This window comes from Salvelinus fontinalis, chromosome 24 (assembly GCF_029448725.1).
Source record: "Salvelinus fontinalis isolate EN_2023a chromosome 24, ASM2944872v1, whole genome shotgun sequence".
NCBI lineage: Eukaryota > Metazoa > Chordata > Actinopteri > Salmoniformes > Salmonidae > Salvelinus > Salvelinus fontinalis.
Genome location: NC_074688.1, coordinates 25,636,948 through 25,657,462, shown reverse-complemented (window position 1 = coordinate 25,657,462; position 20,515 = coordinate 25,636,948). Strand labels below are relative to the sequence as shown.

At 39.9% G+C, this 20,515-nt stretch overlaps 1 protein-coding gene across 1 annotated transcript in view; it reads left to right on the top strand.

The window, feature by feature from the left end:
- LOC129822588 (flotillin-2) overlaps positions 1 to 18,854 on the top strand; it is a 45,030-nt gene extending 26,176 nt beyond the window's left edge. The window contains exons 5-11 of the mRNA XM_055880934.1: positions 10,442 to 10,560; positions 11,014 to 11,127; positions 11,654 to 11,773; positions 12,109 to 12,323; positions 12,667 to 12,850; positions 18,266 to 18,415; positions 18,725 to 18,854. Coding sequence (XP_055736909.1) covers positions 10,442 to 10,560; positions 11,014 to 11,127; positions 11,654 to 11,773; positions 12,109 to 12,323; positions 12,667 to 12,850; positions 18,266 to 18,415; positions 18,725 to 18,763 — 941 coding nt within the window. The 3' untranslated portion in view covers positions 18,764 to 18,854. The remainder of the gene's footprint in view (positions 1 to 10,441; positions 10,561 to 11,013; positions 11,128 to 11,653; positions 11,774 to 12,108; positions 12,324 to 12,666; positions 12,851 to 18,265; positions 18,416 to 18,724) is intronic.
- Positions 18,855 to 20,515: the final 1,661 nt, after the last annotated feature.

The window sequence follows — 20,515 nt, the reverse complement described above, 5'->3', positions numbered from 1 at the left end:
ATTTGTATAAACCTTGCTGTCTGTCTCCGACATTTGCAACATTGTTTCAATATTGAAATTTGTTCTCCAGCTGTTCCATAGTAATGATAGTGTTGGGACGAGAATAATGGGCAGGCAGCTTTTCTCAGCCAGTCGAAATCATGAATCAACTGCCATCATTTTTATTGATATGCAGGTATACAAAGAAATGTCAATAGAAAACGGGGGGGAAAGTTTAGCTAGTTTGCTGTCTTTCCAGCTTCAGTTTAAAGTAATTGTGTTAGCTGTGGTGTTGGCTCGCTTCTTTGAACAGCAGTGTCCTGGCGAGAGAGCACATTTTGTATGCCAGGCGAAATCGAACATCATTAGCTCATTGTTATGGATGCATCCAAATAAATGTCACTAGAAAACAGCTTCGACAAACGCAAATGCAGCTACTTTGCTGTTATTCTGGCTGAACTGTTTGACGTGTTTAAGTTAGCCGTAGTTGGCTAGCTAGCAAGCGAGGTATAAGAATGTTTCCAGCCAGTATGGCATTGGAACATTTAGAATGAACGACTGGGTTGCGTCTATAGATACAGAACAAAAGTACTTGACTGGGTCACGTCTCTGGCAACCAAACCGACAAACGACCAGCCGGCTTGGGTAGCAACCTTAGATATCTGTCGGGACTGTATCTTGTGGAAGGATGAAACACTGGCTTCTCAGGCATTATCACTTAAGCGTTCCACACACGTTAACTTCTCTTGGATAGGGGGCAGCATTTTCACGTTTGGATGAAAAGCATACCCAAATTCAACTGCCAGCTACTCATCCCCAGAAGATAAGATATGCATATTATTAATAGATTTGGATAGAAAACACTCTGAAGTTTCTAAAACTGTTTGAATCATGTCTGAGTATAACAGAACTTATTTAGCAGGCGAAACCCTGCTAAATAAGGTAAAGGTAAAGAATCCTTAACTGGAATAGTGCCAAAAGCAAGTCTTATGGCTATAGATTTTGAGGAGCTGGCTGCTAAAGAACTCCCAAAAAGTTCACCGACATGCGCCTCATACTCACTCAGATTGCTGCTAACAGTGATCCGCCAGAAAAAAATGGAAACTTCCTTCCATAGACATCAATTCTGCCTTTTTGCTGGGAACAGCGCCGTCAAGGAACACATCCGACCTCGCCTGAAGCTAAGCGCGAAGGAACACTGTGGAAATTTAAAAAGTGTGTGTATGGATTGGCAGATGCATCGCTCTACTGCTACAACAAATTCAAGACAATGCTAAGTACAGGTGGAAAAATGTCACCAGTGGATCCAGCACTCTTCTATTGGCTTGATCAAGACTGCAATGTGACTGGAGTACTTGCCTGTCATGTTGATGACTTCATCTGGGATGGCTCACAGACCTTTGCTACAACTGTGATTCCACACCTCAAAGCTGTTATCCAGGTCGGCCGTGAGGAGCAGCTGCTGACTGTCTGACTAAAAAGGGAGCATCCGGTCTTGTGCTCCTAAAGGCAATCACTAATGGAAAGTGGCAGCTTGAGTAATACAATTAAAAACTTTGTCACACAACCCATTTGTAATGGGTAACTTAAATAATACTTGGGACATTTAATTTTGTTGTTGATGTTTTGTCTTTAAAGAAAAGTGGGAGATTGTTAAGTTCATGTTTTAAGTATCCCTATATTTCTGTTATTACAGTGCTATCATTATTAGTGTGCCTGCGCAGGAGTCTCATTGTTGATGAACCTGGCCTGAGGGGAATGGAAACCATGTATTGTGCTAATACGGTTGAGTAAACGATGTTAAACTGGAACCTTGTCATTTTGAGTTAGCGTCCCACATATCCCAGAGAATTTAACGTCCCACTTGGCCAAAATCCAGTAAAAATGCAGAGCGCCAAATAAAAAAAATAAAAACTATAAAAATCAAACTTTCATTAAATCACACATGAAAGACACCAAATTAAAGCTACACTTGTGAATCCAGCCAACATGTCGGATTTCCGACTTAGCTCATGGCGTTCTGCCAGACGCCTGACTCAAAAAGCTCTTATTCGCTCCCCCTTCACAGTAGAAGCCTGAAACAAGGTTCTAAAGACTGTTGACATCTAGTGGAAGCGGTAGGAAATGCAATCGGACCAAATTTGACACTGTATATTGGATAGGCAAAGACTTGAAAACCTACAAACCTCAGATTTCCCACTTCCTGGTTGGAATTTTTTCTCTTTTTTCCTGCCATATGAGGTCTGTTATACTCACAGACATCATTCAGTTTTAGAAGCTTCAGAGTGTTTTCTACCCAAATCTACTAATAATATGCATATCTTAGCTTCTGGGCCTGAGTAGCAGGCAGTTTACTCTGGGCACCTTATTCATCCAAGCTACTCAATACTGCCCCCCAGCCATAAAAAGTTAACAATACTTTGTTTTTCCTTTGTGTTCATGTTCTCTGTGAGTGTCAGAATCTCCTAGCGCTTTGTGTTCGTCAGAATCTCATTTTTACATGCACTCTGTGACTTCTTTGTCTAAAATGTTTACACAATCGTGGCCTGAGGTAGTAAGTTCAAGGGTCACTGGTTGTTTAAACATCAATGCCTTGTCATTTTTTATGTCTAGTACAGCCTCTGCCTTCTTGAGGGAAGCTTTGCTTAATAGTAAGGGGATATCTGTAGTGACCACCTCTGTTTCAATATGACACTTAATCTGACCAATTGTTCCTGGTATCTTTCGGTAGAATGGACGATTCTCCCATCTCCAAATTTGAAAGCTCTGTTGCTTGGTGTGTCAATCATATTGTGTACTTCTTTTATATTTAGTTCACTGACATAGCTATCAAGCCATTTTGCACCACACACTGTGCGTGTACATGCAGTATCAATCACAGCAGATCCTATGGATTCAACTATAAAGATCTCAGTATCAGAAGCAGATTGGTTTGAAAACAGTGTAATGTTACACTGCTCTATCTCTGTTTACTTTTTCCTCTGTTAGTGTAACTTGTTAATTTTTCTGACAGTCATTAACCCAATGGTAAGTGCTTTGACAAATAGCACATTTGGATCTCCTTCCATCTGTCCAGTGGATTTGTGCCGAGCAATGGCGCCCTCGTCAGGTTGTCTTGAGAACGTGACTTTTTGGCTCCTTTTCTCTGCTAACCAGTGTAATATGCTGCTTCACTCACTTGCATTCCGTCTGTTATTGGCGCCACAGACGTCTTTCCACCCAAAATAATTTTTAGGGCCGACTTCATTGACGCAAAAGTCAGCACAGTACAAGCAGTCAAAGCCAACTGTTTCTCCCTACCATCCAGACAGGCAGTATCTAGCAACTTGAAAACTAACACTGCATCTGGGAGAACCATCTCCCGGAGGGGAGAGGCCAAGATGGCGGCTTGAACAGACGCTTTTTTTTTACCGATCTCCGCACCAATGTTCAGAAAGATTGTGAAAAAACAAGTTTACAGTCATTACTATTACTGTTTTTTATTTGTTCAAGATATGAGAACTTTCCTGTGACTGGAATAAGAATTTGATAATTTATTTCGGCATGTCCATGTGAAATCGTGACAAAAAAAGAAAGAAGCTAACTGTTCTATTGCTAATCAACAAGAGAGAAACGTGCTTATAGACAACTGCCATAACTACGCTTGCCCTATGGATACTATCATGCTTTCGAATGCTGTTGAAGATGACAAATTCCCCTCTTTACCTGTTACTCCGTGCAAAACTCCACCCTCCAAAAAAACCAACAGACTCTGACATCGTGGCTACCCACTCCTTACTCATCAACTCCAGGTCCGACGCCATTTAGAAAATGGTAGGCGTGAACACCGTGGTTATCGAAGGCTTGAAAATGACTGGAGTTTGCATGTGGTGAAAATGAGTGGCAAAGTTGAAAAGAATAACAATGTATACCATACTGCCCTCCCAAGCAAAAAGGCAGTAACTGCTCATTTGGTCAAATTAGTTAATGTCATTTTTGTTACATTAAATGCATACTTAATCACGTGGACAAGTATCCTGCCTCTCTTGTTTTGTGTTTTGGAGAAAATGGGGGTCGTATTAGCAGTAACTGCAAAAAGAAACCAAGGTAAATGGCAGTAACTGAACTTACTGCCTTTTAGCTTGGTTTCAACCTGCAGTTACTGCGTTTTACCTTGGTATCATATCATTATATTCTGATAGTGATACAATCGAACCTGTATGACACTGACTGACAGCTACACACACATACATTGCTAATCTAGGGATACAACACCATGGCACAGCATTCCCGGGGGAAAATTATGGTTGAACTTGCTCTGAAACGCCGACATCATGACACTGGTAAGAACTAGCTAGCTAAGTAGATCTGAGATCAAAATTAATTAGCTAGCTAGCAAGCTAAACTAGCTAGCGAGCATAGATTAACAATGCTACCTGTTCTCATAAGAGGAGATCTGCAATTGATACTAACTTAAATCTATTAGTCGTATAATGAATTATATTCTGAAATTTCATCTGATGGTTTCTTTGAATCAGTACACCATATACACTATTTCTAGCCAGTGACAGCCACCTAGCTAAAACTGACACGCCCCTACCAAAACGTCAAAACCAACCTAGCTAGCATTAGCATGAAGCAATAGATTTGTGCTACATGTTCCCATAAGAGACGATCAGCAATTTATACCAGCTTCAATCTATTATACCTAGAATTAATATAATCCCTAGTTGTATTGTGACATTCCATGGGTTATTTGAATCCGTAACGTTACACCACACACACGATCTCTAGCCAGCTGACAGTCAGTTGGACGTGCACCCCATACTGAATTGTCAAAAGCCATGCACACTCGTTTCTGGTTTTCTTTTATATTCCAGTATTGCGTGACTGTACCGGTCAGGAAAGTTAAAATCCCAAATTGTACACATCACCTTTGTTGGTGGCATATGTAATTAGTACAACAAGCTTTGACATGCCAAATGTGTGCTCAATGTGTCTGCTTCGGTGCCATCATTACATGAATGCAGAAAAAACAGTTTTGCATGACTTCCACCAATCCCTGTTGACTAGATAAGTATCTATGCGGATCAAAGTTGCCACGTAGGGGTGCATTAGGACAGTATAACCACGTCAATACTAGGTTTTATTCCTGTCAATGTCCATCCATGCAATTTTTTTGTATTTGTAAATCAAAATAAATTTAAGAGCCTTTTTGGGAGTTATGACAGTGAAAATTATGTTTACACAAGATAAAATCAACATTGATTCTATCCTATATTATAGAATAACTGAGAAGGATTATGATCAAATGTTTGCACACCACAAAATGTCAGTATTAATTATTATCATGACAGAATAGAATCATTTGGATGCATGTCCCTGATTTATTTGCTCTATTTATTTCAGTTGAGTTTGAGGGCCACATTCCAACAAAGATTCCTGATCTACCCCCTTTACCTGAAGTCAGTGTCAACACTATTTGAAGAAATAGAGAACCAGTGGGTGGTCTATGACTCCTTCGACATCAGTCTATCAGATGAGACATCAATTGCCGATGATGAAGATTATCATCCACCTTCAGCCTATCAAACAAGAAATCCAAGATTCCACCAATGGGTAAGCCATGTGGTTCCAAATGCAATTGGCAATGTACTCAGAATATTTCAGAGGGTAGGCGAAAGGAAATATGGGGAAAGTATTGGGGAGATGAAGTATAAGGAGAAGAGGACATTGCTGTTCCACCATGTGGGAGATCCATCTAAGAAAAATATCACTGTTGGTGCTGACAGTCGACGCAGCAGGTCGTTTCTGTACCATCTTCCAAACCAGAGCGGTTCTGCACAACAGGTGTGGAAAGTGTTTTTTTCTGACAACATTGGGCTACCACCCCAAAAATGACAGGCTGATTGTCATGATGATGGGCAAGTCAATCACCACCAAACTGATTCCAGGGGAAAGAAAGGATCAGAGAGGAAAGAAAGCTTCAGCGAGCAAATTGAACATGAATCCATTCCTGCAGCACATTGAGCCCTTCCATCCCCAAATCAGCCACTACATTCGCCACCATTGGAAAGAAGTCTCAAAGGAAGAAGAAAACAATCTCAGTGGTATGGCATGAAGGAACAGATGGTCGGAAGGCAGAGGAGATTGTCATCTTACGTAACAGCACTGGAGAGGGAGAGATGTCAAGCATGCGGTGGATAACTGTACTTCTCAAAACAAAAACTGGTGCCTCCTATCATCACTGGTGAGTGTTGTCAATGCTGACTCAACTTTGATGGAGGACATCACCCTCAAGTTCTTCGAGCCAGGACCACATTCATGAGTGCAGACAGTTTCCAACATGGCGTGGAACAGGAAATGAAAGCTCGACCTGGAGGTGTTGTGTACGACTTCGGGGACTTCCTCTATGTGGTCGCTACTTCCAATGCAGGCAAGGTGGAGGTGGTCGAAATGAAAAAGGAAAACATCCTGGCATGGAAAGCTGGTAATTCCATCGTCAAGCTGAAGAAGGCAGCAGCACCAAAGCTGGCAGATATGTCTGAGATCCAGTTGAGGCGTGGATCCAGGAGCCTGTTCTACAAAGTCTCCCATGAAGAAAAGAACTTCAGAGCTTGACTTCATCATGAAGAAAGTCACTCTAGAGACACCCTCGTCACTACGTACACAGAGTCCAAGAAGATGGACATAATCACCAAGCTGTGTCCTCTGATGCCTGCAAATCGAAGGCAGTTCTGGAATGCCTTGGCTGTGAGCAGCATTGCTGAGGATGAGGAGTGATATGGAAGAGCACTGAAGAAGTTTTACTTACATTTCATTTTTAAGTAACGTTTAATTTAACTATTCAACATTTTATCAATTGAAGCTAAATGTCATTTGGGTCCTCTTATGAATATGAACATGTAAATATGTTTACAATGTCTTCTTAAAGCTGTTATTTATGTTATTCATTTGAAAAAATACATTTTTTTTCTATTAGCAAACTCATGGTCCTTTTTAAAATAATTTGTATTACCCTACATCATACTTCTATCATGTTCCATCATTATATATTTAAAGACAGGTAATCATTTCATGTAATTCAAACAATTGCAGTTGTGCTTTTCACATTTATTCTTATACCAAGACATGGGATACTTGTCAAACACAGTATGTAATGTGACTGATGCAGAACCTACATCTCTATGTAAATGCAACGGGTATCTCAGTGGAAGACACACAAAGGATACCGTTTCAACTCTGTTACACTGTCAGTAATTACACTGCTCTTGTATTAATGGTATAAATTAATACAAGAGCAGTGTAATTACTGACAGTGTAGAAGTACAAGTATAGTAAACTAACAAATTAAAATGGCAGATACTGCTCTTTGCTTTGGTATTACCCTGCAATTTATAACGTATCATGTCACGGAAGAAGGCAGTAACTGCCGTTTAAGGGTCAGAGGTCAGGGTCAACATTAATAAAACATTTATTCATAGTACTGCAACAGATCATTACATCTCCAATAATCACCCTATAATTCATTTGGCTGGACAATTTAAAAAGACTTTGAAGCCATTTTTCTCAGTTCCATTCTATGAGCAGTTACTGCCTTTTTGCTTGGGAGGGCAGCATAGATGTCTCACTGATCTGGAGCAATACACAAGAAGATGGAACCTGAGACTCTGAGGTGGAGAATGAGGATGTGCATGGAGAGGCCATCCGCATCTGCCAAGAAGTTATGCCTGCAGGGAAGAATAAAGTTGGTGATACCATCGACGTTGTCCATCGCCTCGGCAAGAAACAACAGCAAAACGATTCAAGACCAAGGGGTATCATCCTCTTCACTGCCAGATTCTACAGGGATGCTGTCTGGAAAGCTGCTAGGAAGAATGCCTTCCTTCAGAACCATGGTATGCTTTTTGCCGGAAAACTCAGCCCGGAGGACATAGAAAGAAGGAACAAATTGTGGCCAATGATCAAGAAAGCACGAAATGAGGGAAATGCTCCTTACTTCGTCGGAGGACGAGGCTTCATCAACGGTTCAGAAATCCATATTCCTCCCTAAAATCTCACCAGAAGGAACAGATTGATGGGTTTGACCAAGGTATTCTCATTTTCCTTGTATTGTTTAACTTTACCTAACAAGCATCAGGTGACTTTTTTGGAATACTCAGGTACTTCAATTTATTAGTTTGTTCTTGTATGACCAGAAGGCCTATTTTGTTTACAAACTTACGAAGACTGAAAGTTGATACAGTAACTAAGATACTGTTTTAAAGGGCGTACAGGTCTGCTCTGACTTTATAGTTATTGTTCTATTTAGTTAATAATACTTATTTCCAAGTGAAAAAGGTCTTAGGAACATGTATATGTAAAATATTCTTTATTAAATTGTTTTATGATCAGTTTTCATATGCACTTAAAATACACTGCTCAAAAAAATAAAGGGAACACTTAAACAACACAATGTAACTCCAAGTCAATCACACTTCTGTGAAATCAAACTGTCCACTTAGGAAGCAACACTGATTGACAATAAATTTCACATGCTGTTGTGCAAATGGAATAGACAAAATGTGGAAATTATAGGCAATTAGCAAGACACCCCCAAAAAAGGAGTGATTCTGCAGGTGGTGACCACAGACCACTTCTCAGTTCCTATGCTTCCTGGCTGATGTTTTGGTCACTTTTGAATGCTGGCGGTGCTCTCACTCTAGTGGTAGCATGAGACGGAGTCTACAACCCACACAAGTGGCTCAGGTAGTGCAGCTCATCCAGGATGGCACATCAATGCGAGCTGTGGCAAAAAGGTTTGCTGTGTCTGTCAGCGTAGTGTCCAGAGCATGGAGGCGCTACCAGGAGACAGGCCAGTACATCAGGAGACGTGGAGGAGGCCGTAGGAGGGCAACAACCCAGCAGCAGGACCGCTACCTCCGCCTTTGTGCAAGGAGGTGCACTGCCAGAGCCCTGCAAAATGACCTCCAGCAGGCCACAAATGTGCAAATGTGTCTCCTGGTAGCGCCTCCATGCTCTGGACACTACGCTGACAGACACAGCAAACCTTTTTGCCACAGCTCACATTGATGTGCCATCCTGGATGAGCTGCACTACCTGAGCCACTTGTGTGGGTTGTAGACTCCGTCTCATGCTACCACTAGAGTGAGAGCACCGCCAGCATTCAAAAGTGACCAAAACATCAGCCAGGAAGCATAGGAACTGAGAAGTGGTGTGTGGTCACCACCTGCAGAACCATTCCTTTTTTGGGGGTGTCTTACTAATTACTAATTGCCTTACTAAGTGCTGAAAAACTAAAGTCTACACAATTCCAGATGGGGAGGCCTGAGTTGAGGCCTAAACAAGACTGCACTACGTGGTGGAATTCAACATTTTATATGTTGAAGCGGTTTCTTGAGTCAAAGGATGCCATCATCTGGCCATTGTCAATGCACCTGTTTGTTACATTTATATGCACTTTGTTTATATACATTAAAAAAGTTATCTCAAATGCACATGTGTAATAGCATCCTTCTTTTTTACATTTTAAATTTGTGGGACGCTGCAGTTTTGCAAATTGTTATTTATTTTTCTTTGATATGGTGGAATTTTCTATTATACTATTCAGATTGTGTTAATTTTGAATGGTTAGAATTATATGCACTTTGTTTATATACATTAATTTATACTTTAAATGCAAATGTTTAATAGCATTATTTTCCATAACAAACCAATGCATGTTTAAATACATTGTGGTTAAGGTAGAGTATGATTTCATTTAATTAGACTTTTTTTAACACCAATCATTGTCATAGTATCTCAAACTGTTTGACTTGAAAAAATAGAAAACATATTTTTTTAATGAGCCATTTGGGAGCCAAAAGAGCCAGCTCTTTTTGGTGAGCTGAGCCGAGCCGAACGAGCCGGCTCACTGAAAAGAGCCGGAATGCCCATCACTAGTAAATGATGTCTGAATGTTGGAGTGTGCCCTTGGCTTTCTGTAAATAAAAAAAACGGTGCCATCCAGTTTGCTTAATTTAAGGAATTTTAAATTATTTATACTTTTACTTTTGATATTTAAGTATATTTTAAACCAAATACTTAGACTTTTACTCAAGTAGAATTTTACTGGGTGACTTTTACTGAGTCATTTTCGATTAAGGTATCTTTACTTTTACTCAAGTATGGCAGTTGGGTACTTTTTCCACCACTGGTAACTTCTAAAACATGAAATCCAAGAATATATAGACTGCACTATTGAAAAGTAAACATTATATGTTCTGTATTATGAGATTTTTATCATGTTTTACTATATGATGATGATGACTTTATAGATCTGTGCTTTTAACAATGCATTTTGTCTTTGTAAATACCCATGAATTTCAGTGATTATTTGACTACCATGTGGGATAGCTTTAATAAAGTAGTCAGTAAGTGAAGTGGGTCTATATTCAGTGTTTTAGAGACACTGACGGGCTCTGTTGCTCTCCCCTCTCCACAGGCACACTGACAGTGGAGCAAATCTACCAGGACAGGGACAAGTTTGCCCAGCTGGTGAGGGAGGTGGCAGCTCCCGACGTGGGCAGGATGGGCATCGAGATCCTCAGCTTCACTATCAAGGTGAGTCTGTTGGGGGTGCCATGAAGAGTGGAGGATAAAGGCAGTTAAACACACCTTTTTTTATATTTCAAATGTTGTTTTTTTGCCTTTGCTGTGTTTATCGTGTGACTTTAAAAAGAAATGTATTATTTTGCATTCCGTGTGTATTGGTGCTTGTTTTCCTATGGAATTGAATGGATGATGTTGATTGGGAGGCGACTCCAATTAACTAGTCTTCACCGTTGTTGATTATGATTAATTGTGGACTGGTAGTAGTTCTAATAGCTGTGAATTAGCCTAGACTGTCACAGTCCCCATCAGTGAGATCCACTTTTAATTATCAGCTCCTCACTGTAAGGGCTACAATCAATTAGATGTTATCACATGTTGTTGGACATTTTATTGACGTTTTTGTTCCCTCAAGTGTCTCAGGTTGTGTGTTGTAATGTGTGTGTGTGTGTGTGTGTGTTGTAGGATGTATATGATAAACTGGACTACCTGAGCTCCCTGGGGAAAACTCAGACAGCAGCAGTTCAGAGGGATGCAGACATCGGTGTGGCAGAGGCAGAAAGGGATGCTGGGATAAGAGTAAGATTCAATGAACTTGATTAATTCCAGAGGGCAGTGTAATGAGTGTGTGCTGGTGGCAGGGAAGTCAGGCGCAGGAGAGTGAACTTGGTTTAAACGGAGCAGTTTAATAAATGCTAAAAAACACTGAAAACCAATATATAAAACCAATATATACAAAAAGAATATAAAAAGGGTACAAAACCCGCCGCACACCAGAACATGACTTGCACAAACAAAACAAACAATCAGGGTTAAATACACAACATGTAATTGATGGGATTGAAACCAGGTGTGATGGAAGACAAGACAACCAATGAAAAATGGATCAGTGATGGCTAGAAGGTTGGTGACGTCGACCGCCGAACACCGCCCAAACAAGGAGAGGGACCAACTTCGGCAGAAGTTGTGACAGGCTGGGGGCCTGTTTGTCTGTATTTAAATACATTCTTTTAATTTGAGAGATTTGTAAGCTCATTTTATTATTTTCCCCTTTTCCTCTCACCCTCTCTCTCATGTATATTATTCTCTCTCACTCTCTCGCCAGGAAGCGGAGTGCAAGAAGGAGATGATGGATGTCAAGTTCCTGGCCGACACCAAGATGGCCGACTCCAAACGAGAACTTGAACTGCAGAAGGCTGCTTTCAACCAAGAAGTCAACACCAAGGTCTGCATGAACTCCATGCTCCACTCTTGAATGCCAGTTAAATAAGTACAGTGTGGTAGAAATTCCAGTCTACTAAATGATTCTATGATGTTGGTCCATCCGAGTCTAAATTATCATTAGGCGTTAGTAATTTAGTAAATGCGACATCTTACGTGATCAGAGAGCCTGGAATGAACATTGAATATAGCCCTAAGCAGCCAAATGCTCCATCCAGCCAACCTTAACATTAAAATTCCTCTTTCAACATAGACGGCCAAGTCAATATCCTGTCTCTCTGTCTATGTGCTTCAACATGGACGTCATGGTCATGTAACTCTCTGTCCCTGTGTCTCCAGAAAGCGGAAGCTCAGCTGGCCTATGAGCTGCAGGCAGCTAAAGAACAGCAGAAGATCAGGCGGGAGGAGATAGAGATTGAGGTGGTTCAGAGGAAGAAGCAGATCACCATTGAGGAGAAGGAGATTGTCCGCACAGAGATGGAGCTCACCGCCATGGTGAAGAGGCCTGCCGAGGCAGAGGCATACAAGATGCAGCAGCTGGCTGAGGGACAGAAGTAGGAACACCTTTTATATTATATCAGAACATATCCACAGTCTATTTCCCATTATACGTTTACCTAGCTGTAACATACAAACTATGTCCTTCACTAGGGATTCACTCAACTTTTGTGCATTGTCTTCTATCGCAAAAACATTTTCTCATCAGTCTGGAATGCTTCAACACATATAAATTGGTAGCACTTCATTTAACAGTGCAAAAATGTCCCTGTATTTACTAAGTGATCAGGTTAAATGGTAATTACACAATAATAGCATATGAATTACATACAAGTTGTTTGTTTCGGAAATCAATCTTGTTTCCAATTTGTTCTAATACGAGTGTGTTGTGTTTTTCAGGATGAAGAAGGTTCTGACGGCCCAGGCGGAGGCAGAGAAGATCCGGAGGATAGGCGAGGCAGAGGCCTGCTCCATAGAGGCTATAGGGAAGGCTGAGGCTGAGAAGATGAGGCTGAAGGCTGAGGCCTACCAGCAGTATGGAGAGGCAGCCAAGACTGCTCTGGTCCTGGAGGCCCTTCCCAAGGTAACACACTATGGAATTAAGTCACATAAGTCATATTGTTTTTAAATGCAGTGTATCTACACGTGTGTTTGAATTGTTTCGATTTAATCAGATTAAATCACTACTGCCTTGACGAGACCTTCATACAGATGTATTCATATTGAGGTAGTAATATGTAGATTTACTGTAGACACCAGTGTTGTAGTACTCAAGACCAGTCTCAAAACCATATATTGAGTATCTCTGTCTTGTCTTGGTGTCAGATCGGTCTTGACTCGGTCTCGGACAGTGAGTGTCTGTTTGCATCATAAACATGGATGGGCCTGGGTGGACAGAGGCCCACCCACTGGGGAGCCAGGCCCTGACAGGCCCACCCAATAAGCTTGATGTGGTTTAAGCATTGTTGTGGACTGTCTTTTTTTCTATTTAAAAAAAAAAAGGTGTGATTTTGAGAGTGAAATTCTGAAAAATCTATAGCAAAACTCATTAAAAAACACAGGGTTTTTCACATAGCGTGCCTTTCCTTTACTGGGCAGGCCGTTTGGGAACTTTTTTGGCAAAATTAGAGTATACCCACTTCTCCAGGCACTACTACACCACTGCATAGGGCCGATGGAAACACAGCAGTCACACACAGCATGATGTTAAAGGATAAGCAGTTCATAAACTCAGACATAAACCAGCAGGTCCCAATCATAAGAATACAAAAACAATGCCATTAAGTATTTCCCAATCGAAATGTGTAACTATTACTTCCCATTGCATAATACATTTCACATTTAGCACACAAAGTAACCAGTGACATAAAGTTTAAAGTGGAACTGAGTGTTTTAACTACTTTGCAGATATAAAACAGACAATCATGATATTAGTCCAAAATATCAAATACTCAGTTTTATGCTACAAAACCAACTACATACGAGGTTTTAAAAATGCTATATTTGACTCAACTTCCCATGACGTACACTATGGCATTGTTGGCAGAATAGATGGATGCAGTTCAATGCATGATTAATATAATTCACCAATACATGTCTTGTTAGTACAAAAAATATTGTTATCTGGTTGTAAATCACAGCTGGCCTGGTACATTGTTTGCTGCCTACATTTGGACAAATGTAACTAAGGCTAGGAATGTCAATACAATCAAACTAGCAAGGGCAATGATCAAAAGTCAGTCATAATGTGGCTAATAGGCTAGCATATCTATTTATGTAGCAAGCTAAAAGCACAGAGCCTAATGTTAGCTAGCTAGCGGCTAGGAGGATGTTATGCCATTGGAGTGGGAGTGACTGACTTTTTCCCCTCATAATTTTTCAGTGGCTATACACAGCTAGAGATGCAGGTGTCATTTGGTTAGCTAGCAAAAACTTGAACGACTGTTATCCAGTTAGTATATCTCTTGATTTGGTAAATTCACTCTGGTTGTTTACTCCGATTTCAGAGCACTCTGGTCTGAGTGTGCCAGAGCACAGAACAACTAATATGACTGATATTTTACTGATATGTCAGTAAAAGTAGGCAAAAAAGTAATAGTTAGTCAAGAACACTCAATAGGACTGTACAGTTCCCAGATGTAAGAGGACTCCTGTGGTGTTTACGTATTTGCAGAAATCCATTCGGATGTATTTTGGCTTTTGGCTTTTGGTGAATGCTTTCTAATGATCTAAAGTCGCGCTGTTGCAACTGCCTGTAAACACACAGTCCAGTTCAAAGTGAATGAAGACAGGCCCTTGTGATGGCTTGAAGGCATACAGTAGCTCTGATTGGCTATAGCGCACTGGTCTGTGTAGACTCCGGTTCTGGACAAGACAGATGTTTTTATTCAGTTTTATCTACTGCAGAGTCTATTAATAGTCCAAACGCAAGTCCTCTTTCCCACTCTATAATACTATAGAATTTTCACAACTGCCTTAGTATACGTAATTCTCAAACATTCTAAGAATTCATGAAAACGTGAAAATGATCATATCTAAGTGGTCGCTTGTCATAAAAATAAAAAAAAGTTTAATTCTTTCTGGGGGTGTATATGAACAAATTTTCATAAGATTTCATGTTGCTAAAATGCTTTCAGTTCCACTTTAAATGCAACACGGTTTCACACGTTATTTTCAAAGGGATGGCTAACCGCAAGTGCGCTGCAATAAAAAAACACAGTTCGAATCACCAGATGATGATGATTTGAAACTTAACTTCTTCTTGAAGTTCTTGAAGAACTTCTTCTTCTATTATTGAAAAGGGAGAAGCTAACAAATTAGCAACATCCTTTTTGATAACACCTGCTGCAGCCGCTGCAAACTAGCTGACTTTTGAAATGGCGCCGGAGGGGATGGCTGCTGTTTTACGTGCTCCTAACCAACCGTGCTATTTTGTTCGTTTTTTGTAACTTAAAAAAAACAACGTATTGTCTACATAGTGTTGCTGCTACCGTCTCTTATGACCGAAAATAACTTCTGGACATCAGAACAGCGATTACTCACCTCGAACTGGATAAAGATTTGAACGAGTCCGACGCAAAGATATACTGATTTCTCGGGAACGGGCACAAATCTCCGTCATTTGCGTGGAGAAAAGACGGAGAAAAGGGGGTGGAGATCGGTCTGCCTTCTGAGAATTCAGAGGCGAGTGAGTTGCCATCTGTTTTATTGGCCAACGTGCAATCATTGAAAAACAAAATGGATCTACGATCAAGATTATCCTACCAACAGGACATTAAAACTGTAATATCTTATGTTTCACTGAGTTGTGGCTGAACGACGACATGGATAAAGCTGGCGGGATTTTCCATGCATCGGCAGGACAGAGAAGCTACGCTTGGTAAGACTAGGGGCGGGGGTGTGTGTCTATTTGTCAAAAACAACTGGTGTGCGATGTCTAATATTTAAAAAGTCTCAAGGTATTGCTCACCTGAGGTAGAGTACCTTATGATAAGCTGTAGACCACACTATCTACCAAGAGAGTTCTCATCTGTATTATTCGTTGCCGTCTATTTACCACCACAAACCGATGCTGGCACTAAGACCGCACTCAACGAGCTGTATAAGGCCATAAGCAAACAAGAAAATGCTTATCCAGAAACGGCGCTCCTAGTGGCCGGTAACCTTAATGCAGGCAAACTTAAATCTGTTTTACCTCATTTTTACCAGCATGTGCAATGTCTAATATGCAACCAGAGGGGAAAAAAACTCTACACCACCTTTACTCCACACACTCATACAAAGCTCTCCCTCAATTTGGCGAATTTGACCATAATTCTATCCTCCTGATTCCAGCTTACAAGCAAAAACTAAAGCAGGGAGTACCAGTGACTCGCTTTAAAAAGGTCAACATTCACAAAGCCATGGGACCAGACGAAATACCAGGACGTGTACTCAAAGCGGGGCCAAGCTTCCTGCCATCCAGGACCTATATACTAGGTGGTATCAGAGGAAAGACCCAAAAATTGTTGTCAAAGTCTCCAGTCACCAGTCTCACAAAGTCTCCAGTCATAGACTGTTCTCTCTGCTACCGCACGGTAAGCATTACCGGAGCACCAAGTCTAAGACCAAAAGGCTCCTTAACAGCTTCTACCCCCAAGCCATAGACTGCAATAATCAACAATTAATCAAATGGCCACCCGGACTGCTTCTTCCCTAAATAGTTATTGCATAGTTTGGAGCTGTGTTTTGGGTCATTATCCTGTTGTAGGAGGAAATTGGCTCCATTTAAGCGCTGTCCACAGGGTATGGCATAGCGTTGCAAAATGTAGTGATAGCCTTCCCACTTTACCACCACCAAAGAACCCCCAGAACATCACATTGTCTCCACCGTGCTTGGCAGATGGCGTCAAGCGCTCCTCCAGCATCTTTTCTGCGTCTCACGAATGTTCTTCTTTGTGATCTGAACACCTCAAACTCAGATTAATCTGTCCATAACACTTTTTGGTTACTGGCCCAATGCTCTAACCACTAGGCTACCTGCCGCCATATCTGATCAATTTGATGTTATTTTAATGGACAAAAAATGTGCTTTCTTTTCAAAAACGGACATTTCTAAGTGACCCCAAACTTTAGAACTGTAGTGTACATGTACAAATTACCTTGACTAACCTGTACCCCCACACATTGACTTGGTACCAGTACCCCCTGTATATAACCTCGTTATTGTAACTTTGTTTATTATTTTTTTACTTTCGTTTATTTGGTAAATATTTTCTTAACTCTTTCTTGAACTGCACTGTTGGTTAAGGGCTTGTAAGTAAGCGTTTCACAGTAAGGTCTACACCTGTTGTATTCTGCGCATGTGACATAGCTTTTGTTCAAATCAAACTTCATCTAGCTAGACCGTGGGAAAACTACTGCTCACTTTTGAGCAGTAACCAGTTGGCCTGCAAGGCAGAAGTTTCCATATGTTTTTGTAAAAACAGTCCTACCCATTAAGTCAAAATGTTATTGGTTGATTCCACTGTCACTCCAAAATGTTGTCCTAATACAGTTGAATCCCAGACACCTTTATTTAGCTTATAATGGCCTATCCAATGGCTGATTTTTAGCTAGCTAGATTTAGCTCCCTAGAGATCAGCGAAGTTAAATCCTGATTGGATCTTTTTTTCCCTTCAGTGTTAACCCTTTCCAACAAAAACTGAAGAGATTCAATCAGAACATCATTGAAGATAGTAATATAATTATCATTATTGTATTATAATCATTATTTTATAAATCCTTAGCCCTTCTCTGAAGGCGTAGAAGGCTCATTGTTCCCCACTGTGTTTGGGTTAGTAATAATTTGTAGAGTCGCTATATTTTCCATCAGCATGCATTTTTTCACTATTCTGAATGTCTAAAGAATCCATATTTTCTGAAATATGAACACAGAAATACTGGATATTTTTAACTCTTATTATGGTGGTGATTTGACAAAATTAAAATCATGGTTTTGAATTGGACATTTTTCTGGTCTCAGTCTTGACTCGGTCTCGGACCCCTTGTCCCTCTCCCGGTCTCGGTCTTGACTCTGACTCGATTTGCTCCGGTCTTGGTCTTGAATCAGTCTCGCTTTAGGTGGTCTTGAACACAACATTGGTAGACACACTCATTAACATGCCCCCAGATAAACCTAGTCACATTTGATACTAATACAGCAGTAATAAACAGTTAATCTCGTCACTGTAATAATGACAAGCCAGTGTTTGACTTTTATTCGTTTGTTTCTTTATGACTGGACAAAGTTCAGTAGTATCAGTCATAACCAACCAGTAGTTATCTACAGTAGCTTTGTCAGCCAGTGTTAGAGGTGGTAGTACAAGTGGCAGATTACACCATTTTAAAGTGACTCACAAGTGATTTGTTCAACTGGCGGTTTACATCAGTTGATGTAATATGGCATCATATACCTTAAACGTGTCTTGTGATGTGAACACAATAAAAAAAACATCTCAATGTGCCCCTGTCTTCCTAGATTGCAGCCAAGGTGGCGGCACCGCTGGCCAGGACCAATGAGATAGTCATCCTGAGCGGGGAGGGCAACCGTGTGACTGGGGAAGTGAATCGCCTCCTGGCTGAACTTCCAGTGTCCGTCAACGCCCTCACTGGAATTGACCTATCAAAGGTAATTAGGGTGTGGTCTATGGTAAAAATTGTAGAAGAAACATATATTAGTGTGTCTATAGAAATAGAATTACACTCATTATTGCTGCCAGATGGTCCACCTATCATGGAACGTTGACTTGAATAGAGTGTTAATGTCTGTTCTAGTAATTCTAATTCTATGAATTAGCTAATATGTTGCATAGGATCCTATTGGTGCTGTTGGATTTTCCAGCCTACATGCAATTTTTCAGAAATATTGAAATTAAACCTTAGAATACGATATCTTTTTCTAGCCTAAATTGAATAGTTTTTGTTTTCTATTCAACAGATCCCACTACTGCAGAAGATGACCTATGCTCAGGCCTGAAAACAATCTCTCTCTTCTACTCAGATATCTGTTTTATGCACTCCCATAGACTGCCTTCAATACACTTGAAATTATTATATATATATATATTATTATTATTATTATTATTATTATTATTATATATATATATATATATATATATATATATATATATAATTTTTTTTATGAAGTGGATTTTTTTTAACCTCTGATGCCTTAATTTCTACAGGACCAGAATATCTGCATGTACTGCTGCTCCTTTATATACTCTATGTATCTTTGAGTTCACTACTTTGTCAATCATGGAAGTAGATCACATGGGATGCATTGTTATCATTTAGCATGAACTGAGCCTTTTTTTGTTTAACTCATATACCTCTCTAGTCTCTACCTTACCATGTCATTTCAGTGAACAGTTAGCTGTTAAGAAGAGCAACCTCAGTGATTTTCTTCCAAAGGTGTACTCACCTTGCCAATTATACACTTCATGATTACTGAGTCATTATCCATTCTTGCTATCATGTGATTATTGTGTAGGTAATGGAAGTTACTGTACTCTAATGTATATAACTTTTCATTTAACTGATTTAATTTGTATCCTTTATGATGAGTTATGGGTTTTCGCAATCAGGTGATAAGTTGTATGAAGTGCTACATAAAATAAGGTGCTCACTGCTTACTATCCTCAAATTTATTTAGGCTTCTACTTAGTCAAAGCTCTGAGTAACTGGGAATTCTTCCCACTCAATAAGCAATCATGTGTTTTCATTTAGTTGTATGTTGTAAACAATACGTGTAGTACATTATTCCTAACACACTTTCATTTATAGCAACAATAATGGCCTTTTTTACTAATCACAGAAACCTGATTGCCAGACCTTTATTTCTTTGGCTACGATGCATCTTTCTGAATTGGCTCAAAGTAAGTTGAAGTACTGAATTGACTTCAAGTTTGAGGGAGAGATTATGAACTTTGTGGGATGCTATGATCCAGGGTAATTTATTGAGAGAACTCCGACCTGGAGAAGGTTCAGTATGTGAAATATTGAAGAGTTTTTGAGTCCAAGAAGAAGTAAAATGGCGTTACTCATAGCCAAATACTAGTCATTGCACCTTATCATTTTTTATTATACACAAGTTTAAAAAAAAAAAAAAAAAAAAAAATGTTTAAGAAGTGATTTTGTTCATTCTGTTTTCTTAATTTCATGTTTCATTTGATTAGTGTGACTTGACTATAACATTGACAGACACTTATTTTTTGGGGGGTAGCAGTTTTATACAGTAATATAAGTCAATGTTAAGCCATGTAAGACAGCCCTTCAGGTTCTGTGCACAATGTAATCTTTGCTAAAGATAACTTTGTATATCATACACTTGTGTCAGAGAAAGATATCACTGCTGTTCAGACAATGCTATTCAATGTATTTAGTAATTTATCTTGCTTTTAATTAAATATAATTGTGAAAATGGGTATATGTTCTGTTACACTATTGTCATTTTACATTACCTCCATGTTTATGATCTGTTTGTTGAGCTCATTCCAAGACGGATAATCACAATCTGATTATATTGGCTTTTTTTGTGGAGGTAGACTAACTTTCTGCTTGTTTAGTATAACTATTTACGTTGTAATCTTAAACAAGGTGGAGAGTAGCCCTTTGTACAAGGATAGGGAAATGGCAGATCTTGTTCATTTTTAATATATGTGGATGCCATCATCACTGATTTGGTGACTTGCACTATTTAACATAAGATCATGGGAAATGGTAAACC